This window comes from Rhincodon typus, chromosome 24 (genome assembly GCF_021869965.1).
Source record: "Rhincodon typus isolate 14 chromosome 24, sRhiTyp1.1, whole genome shotgun sequence".
Taxonomy (NCBI): Eukaryota; Metazoa; Chordata; class Chondrichthyes; order Orectolobiformes; family Rhincodontidae; genus Rhincodon; species Rhincodon typus.
The window spans coordinates 30,903,026-30,918,961 of NC_063355.1; the positions used below are offsets into that span (position 1 = coordinate 30,903,026).

The window sequence follows — 15,936 nt, forward strand, 5'->3', positions numbered from 1 at the left end:
GATCATTCTGTTTCAATTACTGGGATTTGTCCATACTTATATCTTCAGAAGGTAAAAGAAAGCTAGGTTTAGTCTAAGCCCAAAAGGGCAGCAGATCTGGGCACACAGAGCACTGGCCTATATAACCAAGCCAGATTACTATAAATTTAATTCAATCCGCCCAAAACCAGCCTGGTGCACTAGTTGGCTGCTGTGGATATAGTTGATTGCAGTTAAGAAACTGCAGTCATGGAACTGAGAAGCTAGTTCTGTCGTCAGTTAAGAGTGGGAAATGATCGTTTGGGTGGAGTGGGTGGGTGGGCAGTGGAACTAATAAAGGATCGGGATGAGGGGAAAACCAAAATAACTAAAACTGGTACTTATGAGGCCAAACCTTGAAGTTAATTGCAGGTGAAATTCTCTTTCGAAGAATGCTGTAGACGTTTTGGTTCCAGAGATGCATTACACTCAAATAGATGGCAGATGTTTTAAAGTTAACAGGGGCCTCACAGGGAGGGAACTAGTATAACAAAGAGAAATGAAAGTTTAAACTGGTTTTTGAACTGTGCTAGAGTCTGAAAGATTGTGCCTGCGAAAGCTACAGGACAGAGGTTTGATTGCTTCCTGGTTGTCCTCCCATTATCAATTTATTGAAAGTTTCAAGACTGGAATCTCAGTTATAAGTATAATGAACACTCCTCAGAGCCGACTGGAAGCTATCTGCATACATTTGGTACCTTCAGAAACCATACAGAATATAATTCTATGTGACCAATGTTACAGATTGTGGAGACTACGTAAGTGATCTAGCCTGTTAGATTTCATTTATTTCTTTTCTTTTGATTTATCCCTGATTTGTGTCTTTTTTTCTGCCTGTTCCCTTTAGTTTAACTAACTTTTGCTTGGTTTACACTCCAGACACATCCAGTGTACTCAGCTACAACAACACAAACAACTTGCACTAAAATAGTAATGACAAAACATTTTAGAATACATTGAGACTTTTTTTAAACAAAATTTGTTCATGGGATAGTGGCTGTTGCCTAGTGGACAGTCAAGAGTCAACCACATTGCTGTGGGTCTGGAGTCACATGCAGGCCAGACCAGATAAGGATGGCAAATTTCCTTCCCTGAAGGACATTTGTGAACCAGATCAACATGACGCTGGCGACAGGGGGACAAGAGCTATCTACATGCCAGTTGACTCCTATCAGGCACAGATGCAAAGCACTGATCGAATGAGACAATACAAATCTGCACCTTTAGGGTGAAAATGTTAATTAATTTAGAACTTGAACTGCATTTACTCCCAAGGGCCAGATGTGTATGGAAATCAATTCTGTCAAAGTTAGGTTGGTGTGGGAAGAGAAATATGGTATAGAAAAGTGGCATTGTAGTGGCTTTTAAGTTGAGCTAAAGTATAAAAGATTAAGTGCACATACTTGTCATTATCCACTGTTTTGTTGCTACCGAAATCCAGTTGCTGTAACATTCAGCTTTACCTACAAGAAAGCAAAGTCACAGAATTAAACAGTATCCTGTTTTGGAAGTAGAGATTTTCAGCTAAAGAATAAATAAAAGAATTTTCACATGGTCTTTTCCACGGTGGAACTCTGAATAGCAGAAGCAGGCAATTTTGCCCTTCAAGCATGCTCTGCCCTTTGAGAAAGTCATGGCTGATCTGGTTGTGGTCTCAACTCCACTTTCTTATCTGCCTCACATAGTCCTGGATTCTTGACCATGAAAAATGTATCTAACTTAGCCTTGAACAAATTTAATGACTAAACCTCAACTGAATTTTAAAGGAAGAGAAACCCAGTAACAACCCTCAGGAAAATTTTCATCGCAATCTAAAATGGAGACCTCTACTATGACAGGGAATAACCGAACCCCTCTGATAATTAAACTAAATCACAAGCTCACTATCTGTTATGACAGGATTAAGGGTTCCCCTCTAATAATTACTCCCAAAACACCCAGAAAAGCTAATCTTTCCCTTCGTAATGTATTAAGAGTGGTTAAAAGAAAGAAAATCTCTCATCTCCACTTTACAAGAAATGATCTATTTATTTAACCCAACAATGAAAAAATGAACAAATTAACAAAATTACCAACAAACCAACAATTCCCCCTTAGACTACTAACTACTCCCTAATGGTGTAAATTCTACTGGAATGCTGTTTAAATAAAAACAAGTCCCACTAATATAAACCCAATTAATAAGAAGCAATAAATTAGAACATAATCTCTCCAAGTTCACACAGACTGTCTTCTAGAATATTCTGTCATCTCGGTCTCTTTAAACGCCTTTCTTCCACTAATTCTGATGTCAGGATATTTTCTCTATAATTTCTTCAATGAGGACTTTGAGCTAAAATACCATGGCATCTTTGATGAATTAGATGGGCTTTCTCAGAACTCAATGATGCTAACTCTGGCAGGTGGCAGTTGTTTCTCTCTTCCAGATGGCAGTTGGCTCTCTGATTTTCCAAAAGCCCTCCCCTTATGTACCCGTAATGACATAATCAAATTCTTATAGGATTGGTTTCAGGTTGTCAACACCATCAGATTTAAATTCAATTGGCTTCTGTATCAAGGGGCTTCCTTTAAATTAATTGGCCACATTCAAACTTGTCTTGGAAAATTTGCTGCTTGGCTGTTCTATACAAAATATGTTTCTATTCAGGCACTCTGTCTGTGCTTGGAGGCTTACAAATGCAGGTGCACAAAACACAAGGTCTTAAAAAGGGACCACAGCAGTCTTTTCCCCACAATCATTTTCACCAACAAATTCTAACTTCCTGCCTTCTAATTCACGAACTCTATCCAACTTCGTAACGCCTCTTATGTTTCGTCTCCCATGAGAGGAAATATTTTTCCCGTATCCATCCAATCAAGTTCCTTCAGGATCTTTTATGTTTCAATAGGATCACAAATCCAACTTACTCAACCTTTCTTTACAAGGTAAGCTCTTTATATATGTGCTGTACACATGCATAGCAAGTGTATTTTTGGAAAAGTCTGGATAATTGCAAGCATGCTAAAACAACTTGAATGACCTATTGACTTGTCAATAAACAAAAATTCAAACACTGCTCTTTCAAAATTGTTCCAAGAATAAGTATTGCTCAATTACAATGTGTCTGCATTATTGTGATAGGTGGTTCCCACAAAGTGATATTTGTCCCTTTTGTTACGTTCCACTCAAATCACAAAAGAACATAAGAAATACAAGCAGTAGGCCATATGCCCTTCAACGTACTCCCACTTTTCAACATGATCACTGTTGAATTTCTGCCTTATTTCTATTTTCCTGCAAATTCTCTACAACCCTCGATTTCCTGAGGCACTAAACATCCGTCTCTCTGATTCTAGGTCTTTTAGAAAATTAGCACCAATGCTTTTACTACCTCATTAACTATCTAAGACACTAGGATGAAGTCCATCAGGACCGAGAGACTTTAGTAATTGCCACTTTACCAAGTAGCTGTCTCCTTTCCACTCCTGACTTCTAGCTATTACTAGAATTTCCACTCCCCTCCCCCGTCAGCTACAAAGAAGACAGAAACAAAATATTTGGTAATTTCGTGTGCTATTTTCCTCATTATCTATTTCCTTCCCATTCACACTCTAGGAGAACTATCACTCACTTTATTTACTCTAGTTTTAAACAGCCATAGAAACTCTCACGGAGTTTTCACATCTGTAACTAGACTCCTCTCATACACTAATTTCTTACTCCTAATTAAACTTGTGGTCATTCCCTGGTGTACCCTAACTCCTTCAGTTAGTCATGGATGGTGGGTCCTTCCTTTGGAAATTTTTTTCAAAAATAGCAGTAATACAAATTATCTTACTATTTATAAATATACCCTTAAATAAATACCACTGTATCTCTATTGATCTATCCCCTAGTCTAGTGTGCTAGTCTACTTCAACCAGTTCAGCTTTCATCCTCACATAGTTGCCCTTACTTAGGTTTAAAACACTAGTCTTAGACCCAATCTTCTCCCTTTCAAAGTGGATGCAAAATTCAACCATATGTTTGCTGCTACCCAAGGGTGCGTTTATTCAGATCATTAACTAATTGTGTCACATTATATCATACCAAGTCTAACCTAACCGGCTCTCTGGTCAGCTCCAGAACATGCTGCACCGAGAAACTCTCTCAAAAGTATTACCCATGATTATAAACTTTGTTTTAAATCACAAGCACCCAATAGATCTTATTGCATGCTTTGCCTTACATTATGATTAGCATTAGGGGCTGTAGATCACACCTGCCAGTTTCATTTCTCCTATTATTCCTCATCCCCACTCAAATTGATTTTAGATCTCAAATCTCTTGAACCAAGGTCATACCTAATGATTGTACAAATGCCTTCTTTGATTAACTGCCCCAACTTTATTTAGTTTCCTATTCACGATTGGCCCTGAATATTGAAGAGAACATGACATTTTCATCCTGAAGCCGCAGCTCTCCAATAGCTTTCAAATCATTTATTTACTCCAACATGCACTAAATTTGTTAACTTTGTTATTTGCACATTCAGATTCAGAACTACGTTGCATCTTTTTTTTAAATTTTTGTAACATCTGGTCGTGACTGTTATTGCACTGTACTCTTAGGATTCTTTTCTTCTGTCCCTTCCAACAATTTTCTAACCCTCATTTCCAAATCTTAACTCTACTCTTTGATACACCTTATCTTTCTATATTGAACCCTTGCCCCCACTGTTTAGTTTAAAATCCTTTATCTCCTTAGTTATGTGATCCACAAGAATACTGATCCCAGTGTGGTTCAGATGTAGACTTTCCCAACTGTACAGCCCCACTTTCTCCAATATCCATGTCAGTGCCCCACAAACTAGAATCCCCCACTTCTCCCACACTAGTCTTTGAGCCACATATTCAACTCTAATTTTAAGAACACTAACAATTTGCATTCATTTAAGGTAATAATCCAGAGATTCTGCTTTTCAATTCACTGTTAACTCCACATTCTCTGTATACATAACCTCTCAGTACTATTTTCATTGCTACGGACATGGACCACAACCACTGGATCATCACTCTCCCAGTACAAGCTCCACTCCAGACTGAGGCAGATGTCCTGAATTCTGGCACCAGGAAAGAAACATAGCTGTTTGGACTCTTTGCTGTGAAGAATGATGTCAATTCCCTTCCTAATGTTACCTCCTTCTTCTACGACTTACTACAATCCTTTCCGCATTCCCTAATGTTCCTGACCATTCATTAAATCAGAATACTCTATCTTAACTGGTACGATTGCATCCTGGTATAAAACAATCCAGGTATCTTTCACCCTCACTGATGTGTTGCAGTATGTAGTTCAGCCTCTAGTTGAATCTTGAAGACAACATTGCGTGCACTTAACACTTGCTGCAGACTTGTTCGCTCTGGATTACCAGAAGATGCCACACCAGCATTTATTATCCATCCCGAATTGCCCAGAGGGCAGTTAAGAGTAAACCGTATTGCTGTAGTCACATACTGTGTCACATGTAGGCCAGACCAGGTAAAAATGGCAGAACTGTCTTCTCCTAAATGTTATTAGTGAGCCAGATGGATTTTTATGACAATCAGTGACAACATGGTCGTCATTATGCCAGTAGGCTACCTATTCCAAATTTTTGCTGAATTCAAATTTCATATCTACCACGGTGAAATTTGAACCCATTATACCTATAGTTCTGCAGTAATGCCCAGTGACTTCACCACTATTCCACTGCCTCCAGCCTGCAGCAACCTCCACCCAGGTGACATCACCTAACCTGCCATCTTTGAATTTTAATTTATACTATTCCTTTATGATGTTTTTTATATATTTTATTAATCCGATCACCAATTACATACTGTTTTAAAACTAAGATTAGAATAGTCTTTTAAAATTTGCTCATAGGACATGGGTGTCTCTGGATGGGGAAACATTTATTGCCCGTCCTTAATTGCCCTTCAGAAGATGGTACTGAGTTACCTTCTTGGGCTTCTGCAGTCAAATGTGCTGTAGGTAGAAGCACAATTCTGTAAGGGAGTGAATTCTTAATCATTTAAGATACTCTGAAACAACTAGCTCTTTTCACATCACACAAGAACCAGATAATGGTCAATTACTATCACGGAACTGCCTACCAATCAACATTTTGGAGAGGATTCACCATTGATCAGAAACTTAATTGGACAAGCCACATAGATATAATGGTGATAAGAAGTCAGAGGCTGAGAATTGTGCAGCAAGTAACACAAAGCCTGCAACTTCTACTAGCATGCAAATGGGAACAGCAATACCTATTGCTAACATCAGTTCCTCCAAGCCACATGACATCCTGACTTGGAACAATGTCACTGCTCCTTCACTATTGCTCGCTTCAAAAAAAATCTGGAACTCCCTTCGTAAAAATATTGTAGCTGTAGATAACTGCCTTTAAGATGATGCCTCATCCTTCGAATTAAGATGACATCAACCGAGGGTCACAAACTTTCCCCATGGTCTTCATGTGACTGAACGGGCCAATTCTTGACCTGCAGATCTTTGTAAAGATGGGACAGGAAATTTCAAGGTAGTGGGATCCAGAGTGCAGGATTTTCTCTTTTCTTTCCTTCTCTGCCACTATTTTGTCCCATTAAGTTGCTTGCATTCAATGCATGATGCAGTGGAGGGACAGAATGATTGGCAGCAACTCCTCACAGTCTTTAATGTCAATTTTATCAAGTTTCAAAGAGAGCTTCAGAGCATCTTTGCAACATTTTCCTTGTCCTCCCTTAGAATTTTGGCTACTTGTGAGTTGAGGGAAAAAAAGCACATGACTAGGACACACTCTTCCAGCCATCCAGTGGCCAGTCCATTGTGGTTGGTCTTGCAAGAGTTTTGCCTACATTCATGTAAAGCTCACTTCAGGAAGGACAGTACTGCTTGTTCAGTGGTCCTTCCACTGAATTCAGACAATATAGCAGAAAGATTACTGGTGGAATTTCCTTTGTCACTGATACATGGTCCAAATCACAATGCAGTATAGACTCACTATTTCTATTTGCCCATGCAATAATGGGCAACAAATACTGGTCTCGTCACTGACAATCACATCTCATGAAGGATTTGAAAACTAATGCTAACTTCCCGTACTCTTTGTACCAGTATACCAAATCTGAGCATAAATCAGAAACTCCATGCTTTTCAGAACAAAAAAGTTCTGCTCATCTATTCTTACTTGCAAAAATGCACTTCTCTCGGTTATACATCACCTAGCACTTGTGTTTCTTGCTTTGCAAAATCTATTTTCTGAAAAACTTAAATTCCTATCTCACTTTGGGTCATCTACAAGCTCAGATACATTACTCTAGATTGCCCTTTATCTACACTACCAGTTACATTCTTAAAATATCTTATTGGGCCTGTAGCTCTTGGTGGGTTGGGGGGCAGGGGGGGTTTGCTCTGTCCTCAGTAGAAAAGCAGATCCATTGGCAAGCATTTAATTGTATCACTGAAGTGCAGGATACAGGTGAAGAAGGAGTAGCAAAAACAGAAGGCAAAATTGTTGGGGAACTCTGGAGGTGACAGAAAAACAGAAGCCCCTACCGGAGATGATGCTCTGATTACAATTGAATCTTTAGAATTTGAACCAAGCAAAAGGTTAATACACGAGTTGAAAATCAGAAAAGAAGCCTGAAAGCAGGGAAATGCAATCAGACATGTCAAAAGCTGCAATGAGGAAAACTCACCACCGGAACTATTCCAAGGACGTTATCTGTGACTTTGATTAGATTTATGTTTCAATCCAGAGTCAGCACCAAGTTACCTTGTCTGCCAGTCAATATTGGAAAAATCTAGGCACGTTGCCCTCAATTTCCTTGTTGTATACAGTCATGTTATTGTGCTGTGTTTGGACATGGGTAAATTTGGTTACTAGGATCTTCCTTGAGTTTAAGTTATAATAAATATTTCTTTCAGTGCATCTTCAATGCATGCACAGTTTCAATGAAGTAAATTTTTGCAAACTTCATATCGTTGGCACAGTCTCATTAAATTGGCTACTAAATTATTGTACTCCCAATTTCTGTGCCCAATTCCATGGCATGTACTCTGGAAATGGTCTCTGAAATTCTAGCTTCATATCTTTGTCTTATACTTGTAATTTGTTTTGGACTGTTGGCTTTTTGGAGGCTCTGTCACATCTTCCTGGAGCTGCGTTAGCTTCTACGAGCTTTCTGATTTTGTATGAATGAGGTTATTATTAGCTCTGTCTGATGAGCACTAATTTTACCAAAGCCACCTGGAGATGGGATAAACTTATGTTTGCATTTTATGCCTTGTCTGATTGTATGTTCTACTGACATCAATGGAGCATAAAATCTGAGGAGGGCATTAAATAGGTTTCCAATCCACGTTAAGTTACATTCAGAGGTATAGAATTCAACTGGCCAGTGCAGGTAAAATTTACATTAACTGTGATGGAACAAAAATGTTATATAAAATCCAAATAAAGATAAAATCCAAATCAGGAAGGTAATCATGGAATAAATATACATTAGCTAATACTTTGAACTGAGAAACTCTATTTTACTTGTGATAAATATTGAGATTCAAACATCAAAATTAGAGCAAAATGCAACACGATACAGAAATTATAGTCTCAAAACCAGCACACGTAACGAGAAGATGCTGATCAGAAGCTGGGAGCTATCCAAAAGAAATAAACAAACATACTGAAGGTTTCTGTTAAATATTCAGAGTGGCCATGTTAAGAACACTAATCGCCTGGAATTGTATTTTTGTGCAGAGAATGGAATAAAATGTATCACCACAGAAACCCATTTTTTGTGATGTAGTGGTTATCACAGTTGTTCAATCATGAAAGGTCCTCAACTGGAAACCAGCAGAAATGTTATTAAAGCTCAGGCTTCAGTGGATGCATTGCTGGTTCTTGTAGCGCAGTGGTATGTCCCTATTTCTAAGCCAGAAGGCCTAGGCTCAAGTCCCACCTCCTTCAGAGGTGGGTCTTAACACATCTGAGCAGGTGGATTTAAAATATCCATCACTAAAAATAAACTAATGTTTAATTTCATCACAAGTATGAAAGAAAACCTTATTCACAGTCTCAAATAATGAGACACGAGTTGATCAACTTGACAAGTGTACCCCTCCTTATCTGTTCTATTGGACATGAGTTAAGTAACAACTGGGTGATCAAAATTATAAATTGTGTGAAACCCGATGGCCAGCTAACAAGAACTGACTGGTATTAGGAAATTCTTAGATCATTGATCAGTTTTACTAGGGATCTATTTTAGACATTATTTTGCAACAAAACAGCAGAAGCACCCAGGTAAGTTCTTAATTCACTAAGCTTAGCAGTGTCAAATATTTGCCCATTATAGAAATTAGTGACAGTCGATTGGCTTCTTTAAGAATGCTAGTTTAGCATGTGGACAACAATTTCCAAATTGATGCCAACAGTTTGCTGACAATTGCCTGAAAAAGATTATAAATATTGTTTTCCTACCGGAGAAGGTCCTTTTAAATTGACAGGTGTTTTAAAGTCACCTTGCAAGACCTGTGTAAAATATGAAGAACACAAATTGTATTAGCACCTGAACTGAACTCACTCAAGGCTGATAGCATTTTCTATTCTTCTAGAATTCAGACTGGAAAGAAATATCCAGAGCCAGACATACTAAGGCCACAGAACAAATGATTCCTTCCACTTAATGTTAAAAATCGAAGTTGAGGATCTAACACACGTTCGATGTACCCAGCATCAAATTTGTTTACTATATCAATAGATACATAGCACATCACAAAAGGGATGGTGGCAATCTGAAACTGAAGGGAAACATAAACAAATCTTCTTTGCAGTACTTAAGCCATTCTCCCATTCATTTTTGAGCCACAAAACACTAGTTTATCCAGGTCAGCGGAGTCCCATCTAGAACACTTGAGAAGCCTCAATCAATCTAGCGTTCTTCTTCTATTCTTGCATTGATATTAGGAGGGGATACCAAACTTGTTGAAAACTATAGTTGATTTGGAGGACAGTAGTTAAATTTGGTGTTCTTTTATTCTGTTTATTTACATCTTTCAGTTGCAGGCCATCCTGAGCTGTTTTTTTTTTAAAACCTGCAGCCCAAAATGGCACCATTGCCTCAGGGCAAACAGATTCTGATGTGAGCAGCCAAAAAGGCATTAGACCTTTTTCATATGAGGCCTAAGGTCTGTTTTAGGTATGGGTATGGGATGCCATTTGTTGGTCCTACTCAATACGGAGCTCAGAACAATACCAGCATAACACGTGTCAATGTTTTCTGACCACCCTACTGGTCCTTTAGTAGTCCAAGTAGCTCCATGTATAGATCAATTCCTGAATGCTGATCTTTCCCACAAATAGAAATGATCACCCATTTGTGATCTGTTCCAGAGAGGTGGGAGGTATGTACATACCTGGGGCATAAAATTAATCTCTCAAGAAGAGAAAGAGGGGAAAAAGAAAACACAAATCATGCATTCTTAAACTTTATTCAGTGATTCTTGCACAAGCAAATGATATGCGAGTACAGAATTAAGCTGGGCTCTCATGTCCTCCAGACTTCGAATCTCTCATGTGAAGAGCAACTACTTATACACTGAAATGATACTCTTTGCAACACTCATGAACTTCATGACAGAAGTTGCAAAATAGGAGAATCATCTCCTTAAGAGCTTGATGGAGGAGGGGAAAGATGAGAAATATGCAGATCAAATGGAGGAACAATTAATTACCTACCAGTCTCATACATTCCTTTGTAGTTGCCTGAACAGCAGCAATATCAGACTTGCATGCATGTTTCCAGGGTGGTGGGAGGGGGAAATGTTAGGAAGCTACACAAATTATTTGTAATAAAACATTTCTCACATACCCTTTTGGTGTTATTTACAACAAGTGCATCAGGATTCCCATAATTTGGTGGGTTGGCATTGGGATCATATCCCAGCTTGGCCAACATAGGTGCTATCCGCGCCATGTCTTCAACCACACTATTTGGAATATGTCCCACCCATTTGGTCAAGGCCTCGAGATTAACTGGCTTGATAACCTGGTCAGTGGATCGTTCAATTCTGTGAAGGGAGAAAAATGTAGAGAGCTTTTAAAAGTACCAAATTTATGATTAAATTAGTCTACTACTAATTTCTAGTTAGCAACCTAAATCATGTAGACCTTGGATAGAGTTGGACGTTTCAAAAGAATACTCCAGGCTTTAACTTTAGTTTTCCTATATCGCTTGCAAAGTCCTTGTAACAAAAGAGTAGATTGCTGATGGCAGCAGTTGTTTTACAAAATATCAATATTCCCCTCATTAATCCTATTTGTTAAGTATCAGGGTAATTAGATACATGTTTTCATACCTTACTGGCCAATACTGTGCTATCCGCACATTGCAGGTCATAAATCACAAATCCAATTATATCCACTCTTCATTTTGAAAGCCAAAATGGGAAAAAGTGAGATCACAATTAAATACAACCATTACAGTAGAGATCAGTACTTAGCAATACAAAATTTGGGCAATGCCCCATGTTATTACCCTGCAAATGCTGCTGGCTGATGAAAGCCAATTACTTGGTCTGAAAGGGGGAAGAAATTAAAAAAAAAACATTAGGACACCCATGAAACAAAGCATCTATTAGAGCAAGACTTTTTGTCTTAAAAAAAAAAAAATTCACTGATGGGCTGGTGCTACATGGTGGACAAGCCAGCTAATCTGTTAAATGGTTCACTTCAATAGAAATTAGTTTGAAAAAAAAAAATAAGGCCAGAATTTAAACTTGTAATTCAAGTAGAAAACAGAAGTTGTGGTTCAGCTGCCTAGTACAGATACCTCCTGATTTTAAAATTTCCACCAATTTCAAAAGAAATTCAAATCAGATGTTTTCTATCTTGAGGGCCGAGGTGGCATGTTGAATATTGACCCTATAACAATGTGGGCTGCATATACAGGACTAATATCATTCTTTAAGATGATTCTTAAAACCTACCTCTTTGATCAAGCAGTTAGTCATCTATCTGGACATGTGTCCAGTCTTGTTCTTCCATCACATGTTGTCTGATTTCCTGGTCTAGTTTCACCTCAACATCAAAATTCATCCGATTTTAAATTGCCTTGACCCTCCATATTTCTAAATTCCTTGAATCCTACCATCTGCCAAATCTCCATATACCTTTTTTTGTCAGTAAACATTCCCTGCAAGATATGCAGGTGCAAGATCACATGGCAATCTAGAACTTTAATACAGGACAAACAAGCTGCACATACGAATTAGTCCCTTCAAGATATGCACATGTGCAAGTGTGTAGCAACCTTAAAAACGGACTATGTGGTGCAACAAATGGGCAGTATACACAAAAAGGGGAAGTAGAGGTAACACTGACTTGTCATCAACTGGCTCGACCTCAAGCAACAGAATTTGGTCCTTAAAACTCTGCCTCATTTAGAGGCTTCTTAAAACCAGTCTTGTTGACCAAGCTAATGGTCAACTGTTCTAATATTTCCTGATTAGGTTCAGTGTCAAAATTTTGTTGGCTAATTGTTCCTCTGAAGTACATGGGGATGTTATACTACATGATTACAGAATTTAAGAGCTACCATTTCTCAGCATTATACTGCTTTAATAAAGATGTATCAAAAATAAAAGCAGCCTGAAAGGTTAGAAGGTTCAATTCTGTCCCAAGGTGACATTGGGGATGTTATGATAGACCCAAGAACCCTCAGCTGGGAAAAAGTTGGCAAGTTGCTGACTGCTTTGTAATAACCTCCTGTTAGCAAGTGGTATCAGCGAACATTGGGTGAGTACAGCTTCAGCATGGATGTCAAACCAGCTCCCCATTACTACTGCACATGAACTGTAGCAAGCCAAGACCCTTGTAGAAGTTATAAGAGCAAAATGTTGAGAAACTCAGGTCTGGTAGAATCAGTGTAGAGAAAAACAGGGATTTAACATTAGAAGTCCAATATGGTTTTTTCTTTGGAACTCCAGAGTCTAACTCTGTTTCTCTCTCTACTGATGTTGCCAGACCTGCGGAGATTCTCCAGAACATTGTTTTTATTTCAGATTTGCTTTTATTTCCTGTAACAGTTAATCTCTTCAAGAAGGAAGTGGGAAAAGCAAAGAGAAAAAAAGCACAAACACACTTTGAAAGCGAGACTCCTCCTGATTTTCCTATTAGTTCTTCATGATGCAAAACAGCATCATTCCATGGAATATTCAGAAATGTCATGATCTCTTCCATAGTTTTTCTGGGATGCAATACTAGCTGCTCATAATAAACAGAGAGGCACCTGGAGGGTCCCACCTCCATACACTGTCCATACATAATTTCAATAGCTTTATTCCATTTGATTATACAATCCCTGTAGCTGTTAAGGTCAAATCCAGCAATCGTCACTTTTCTTGTAATCATGGAATGCACCGATGCCCGGCCATCTCGTATCATCAGAATAAATTTAGATTGTGAAAACAGTTTGGACAGATAATTTAAAGACTTTAAGGTGAAAGGGTCCTTATTGCACAAGTATTTTGCTGGTTCACCATGTTTTGCAATTACTTCTAAAATAAATGCTTGCAATGCCGCGTCTAGGACATGGTCTGTCACTCCTGCCTCATTCAAGCGCATCTTTTCACGTTCTGATTTAGACCACACCTGACGCATGGCCAGCACACGTGGAATGATCCGAGTTTCTTCACCGCAGCGTATTTCTGGATGTGCATCCATCATGGCTCTCATTAATGTTGTCCCACTTCGGGGCACTCCACCTATGAAGATTAGAGGCATATTTTTACTGTAGCGATATTCAATGTTTTTTGAGTTATACATGACCAATTCATCCTTTTCTGGTTTCATCATACTATGCGTTCGTCTGCCATTGAACCAGCCCCCATTCTGATTCAATATTTGCTGGCATTCCCACATGTGCTGGCCCATGTGAAACACCATCATAGTAGCAACAGCACAGCAAGTAAGTAGAACGATTCTTCTCGTGCTGATGCGCATATTGGATAGTTTCACTCCTGTACAGGTTTGTACGGCTTTTCAGCTTCAATGTTCAGGTTCTCTCATTTTAATAAGGTTTCATTGCAGCTCTGTAACAAGAAAGAATAAATGAGAACACAATCCTCTACAATTCTAGAATTGCCAACAAGCACCTTTAATGTATCCGAGAAGAGACATGATACCAAACCTTTACAACTTGCACTCATTGGAAGAAATACAAGAGTGCCTAGTTTTAAACCATCACAATAAAATTATATCTCAGGACCTTCACAAAAATGAGAAGCGACATGTATTCATAAGAACATAAGAGATAAGAACAGAAGTAGGCCATTCAGTCCCTCAAGCCTGCCCCACTATTTGATAAGATCATGACAGTTCAACCTCAGGCCTCAACTTCTTGATACTTCAAAAATCTATTTACCTCGTCTTTAATACTTTCAGTGATCTAGTCCCAGCAAACTCTACAGGGTACAGAATTCCAGACATTCAGTACTCTCCAGAAGATATTCCTTTGCATCTTAGTTTTGAATGATAATGTCCACATTTGAAATGATCCCCACTCATGGAAACGTCTTCTCAGCACTTACCTTGTCAAGCCTCTTTAGAATCTTACATGTTTCAATAAGATTATCCCACAGTCTTTTAAACTTTAATTAGCCATTAGCCAGTTTAGCCATTCTTGATTAGCCAACACCTTCATCCCAAGGAGAGGCCTAGATGAACTGTTTTGCTATTCAACTTGAATGTTTCATTTACTGGTATTGTTCCTTGCATTAATACTGAGGTTGAGCATGAAAGCTTCTCATGGATGTTCTTGGAGTGAAGACAGCAAAGAAGCATAGATCATAAGGTTCAGGATGATGATGGAGAATGACATTTGTCAATCCAGAGTAAGTAAAATCAATTGGTGTATCGCTGTCTTCATGGGGCAAGAACGCATAGACTGAATAAGGAGATTCTTGGGGAAAATCTCAACGAACAATGCACTACCTTCAAAAAGAGATTGGTTTAGGTATAGCTGTGGCATATCCCCTGAATGGGAACTAGGATAAACAAATCCAGAGCACCCTTGACATCAAAAGAGACAGACATTAAGACAAAGAAAAAAAAAACAAAATTCTTATGACAGGTGTGTGGCAGATAATGCAATCAAGAACCAAGAGGAAGTTCAGATGCGAGGTGAAAAAGCAAGTAAGAGAAGTAAATATAAATAAGAAAAGACGGACAATCAACATAAATGGGTGTCTCAAAGTCTTCTACAGGTATACAAGAACTTCAGAACATAATTAGGAGCAGAAATGGGTAATTTAGCCCCTTGAGCCTGTTCTGCCATTCGATACAATCACGGCTGATCTCATCTCGGCCTCAATTCCACCTTGCTGCACATTCCCCACAACCTTTTAACCTGTTACTAATTAAAAATCTGTCTATCGTCTCCTTAAATTTATTCAGTGTCCCAGCATCTGGCACACTCTGGGGTAGTGAATCCCACAGATCCCAACCCTTCGAGAGAAGTAATGTCTCACTGGTTTCAAACCTGCCACTCCTTAGCCTAAATCTATGAATGCTCATTCCAAATTGCTCCACAAGAAGCAGCATCTGTTTTACATTGACTTTATCAATTCACTTTAGGCTGTTTTATACCCCAATTAGATCTCCTCTCATCCTCCTAAACTCTAGTGTATGAGCAGTTTAGGCATACAATCTCTCAAATGTAAATGGTGGTGATAAAAAAAAACCTCAGTTGCTAGACAGGTTCAAAATTGATGAGAAAATAGTTTTTTTTGTCTTTATTCATTCATGGGATGAGAGCATCGCTGGCCAGGCAGCATTTAATGCCCATCCCTAATTGCTCGGGGGTGCAGTTCAGAGTCAACCACATTGCTGTGGGTCTGGAGTCACAGGTAAGGATGTC

General features: G+C 38.7%; 1 protein-coding gene across 5 annotated transcripts in view; it reads right to left on the reverse strand.

Moving 5' to 3' along the window:
- The window catches only part of LOC109914976 (protein-tyrosine sulfotransferase 2), a 105,379-nt gene that overhangs the window by 7,626 nt on the left and 81,817 nt on the right, over nucleotides 1-15,936 (reverse strand). For all 5 annotated transcript variants that reach the window (XM_048611629.1, XM_048611630.1, XM_048611631.1 and 2 more), the window contains 4 exons: nucleotides 13,162-14,110; nucleotides 10,891-11,089; nucleotides 9,501-9,551; nucleotides 1,422-1,481 (listed from right to left, as the gene is read on the reverse strand). In XM_048611629.1, coding sequence (XP_048467586.1) covers nucleotides 1,446-1,481; nucleotides 9,501-9,551; nucleotides 10,891-11,089; nucleotides 13,162-14,021 — 1,146 coding nt within the window. In that variant the 5' untranslated portion in view covers nucleotides 14,022-14,110 and the 3' untranslated portion in view covers nucleotides 1,422-1,445. The remainder of the gene's footprint in view (nucleotides 1-1,421; nucleotides 1,482-9,500; nucleotides 9,552-10,890; nucleotides 11,090-13,161; nucleotides 14,111-15,936) is intronic.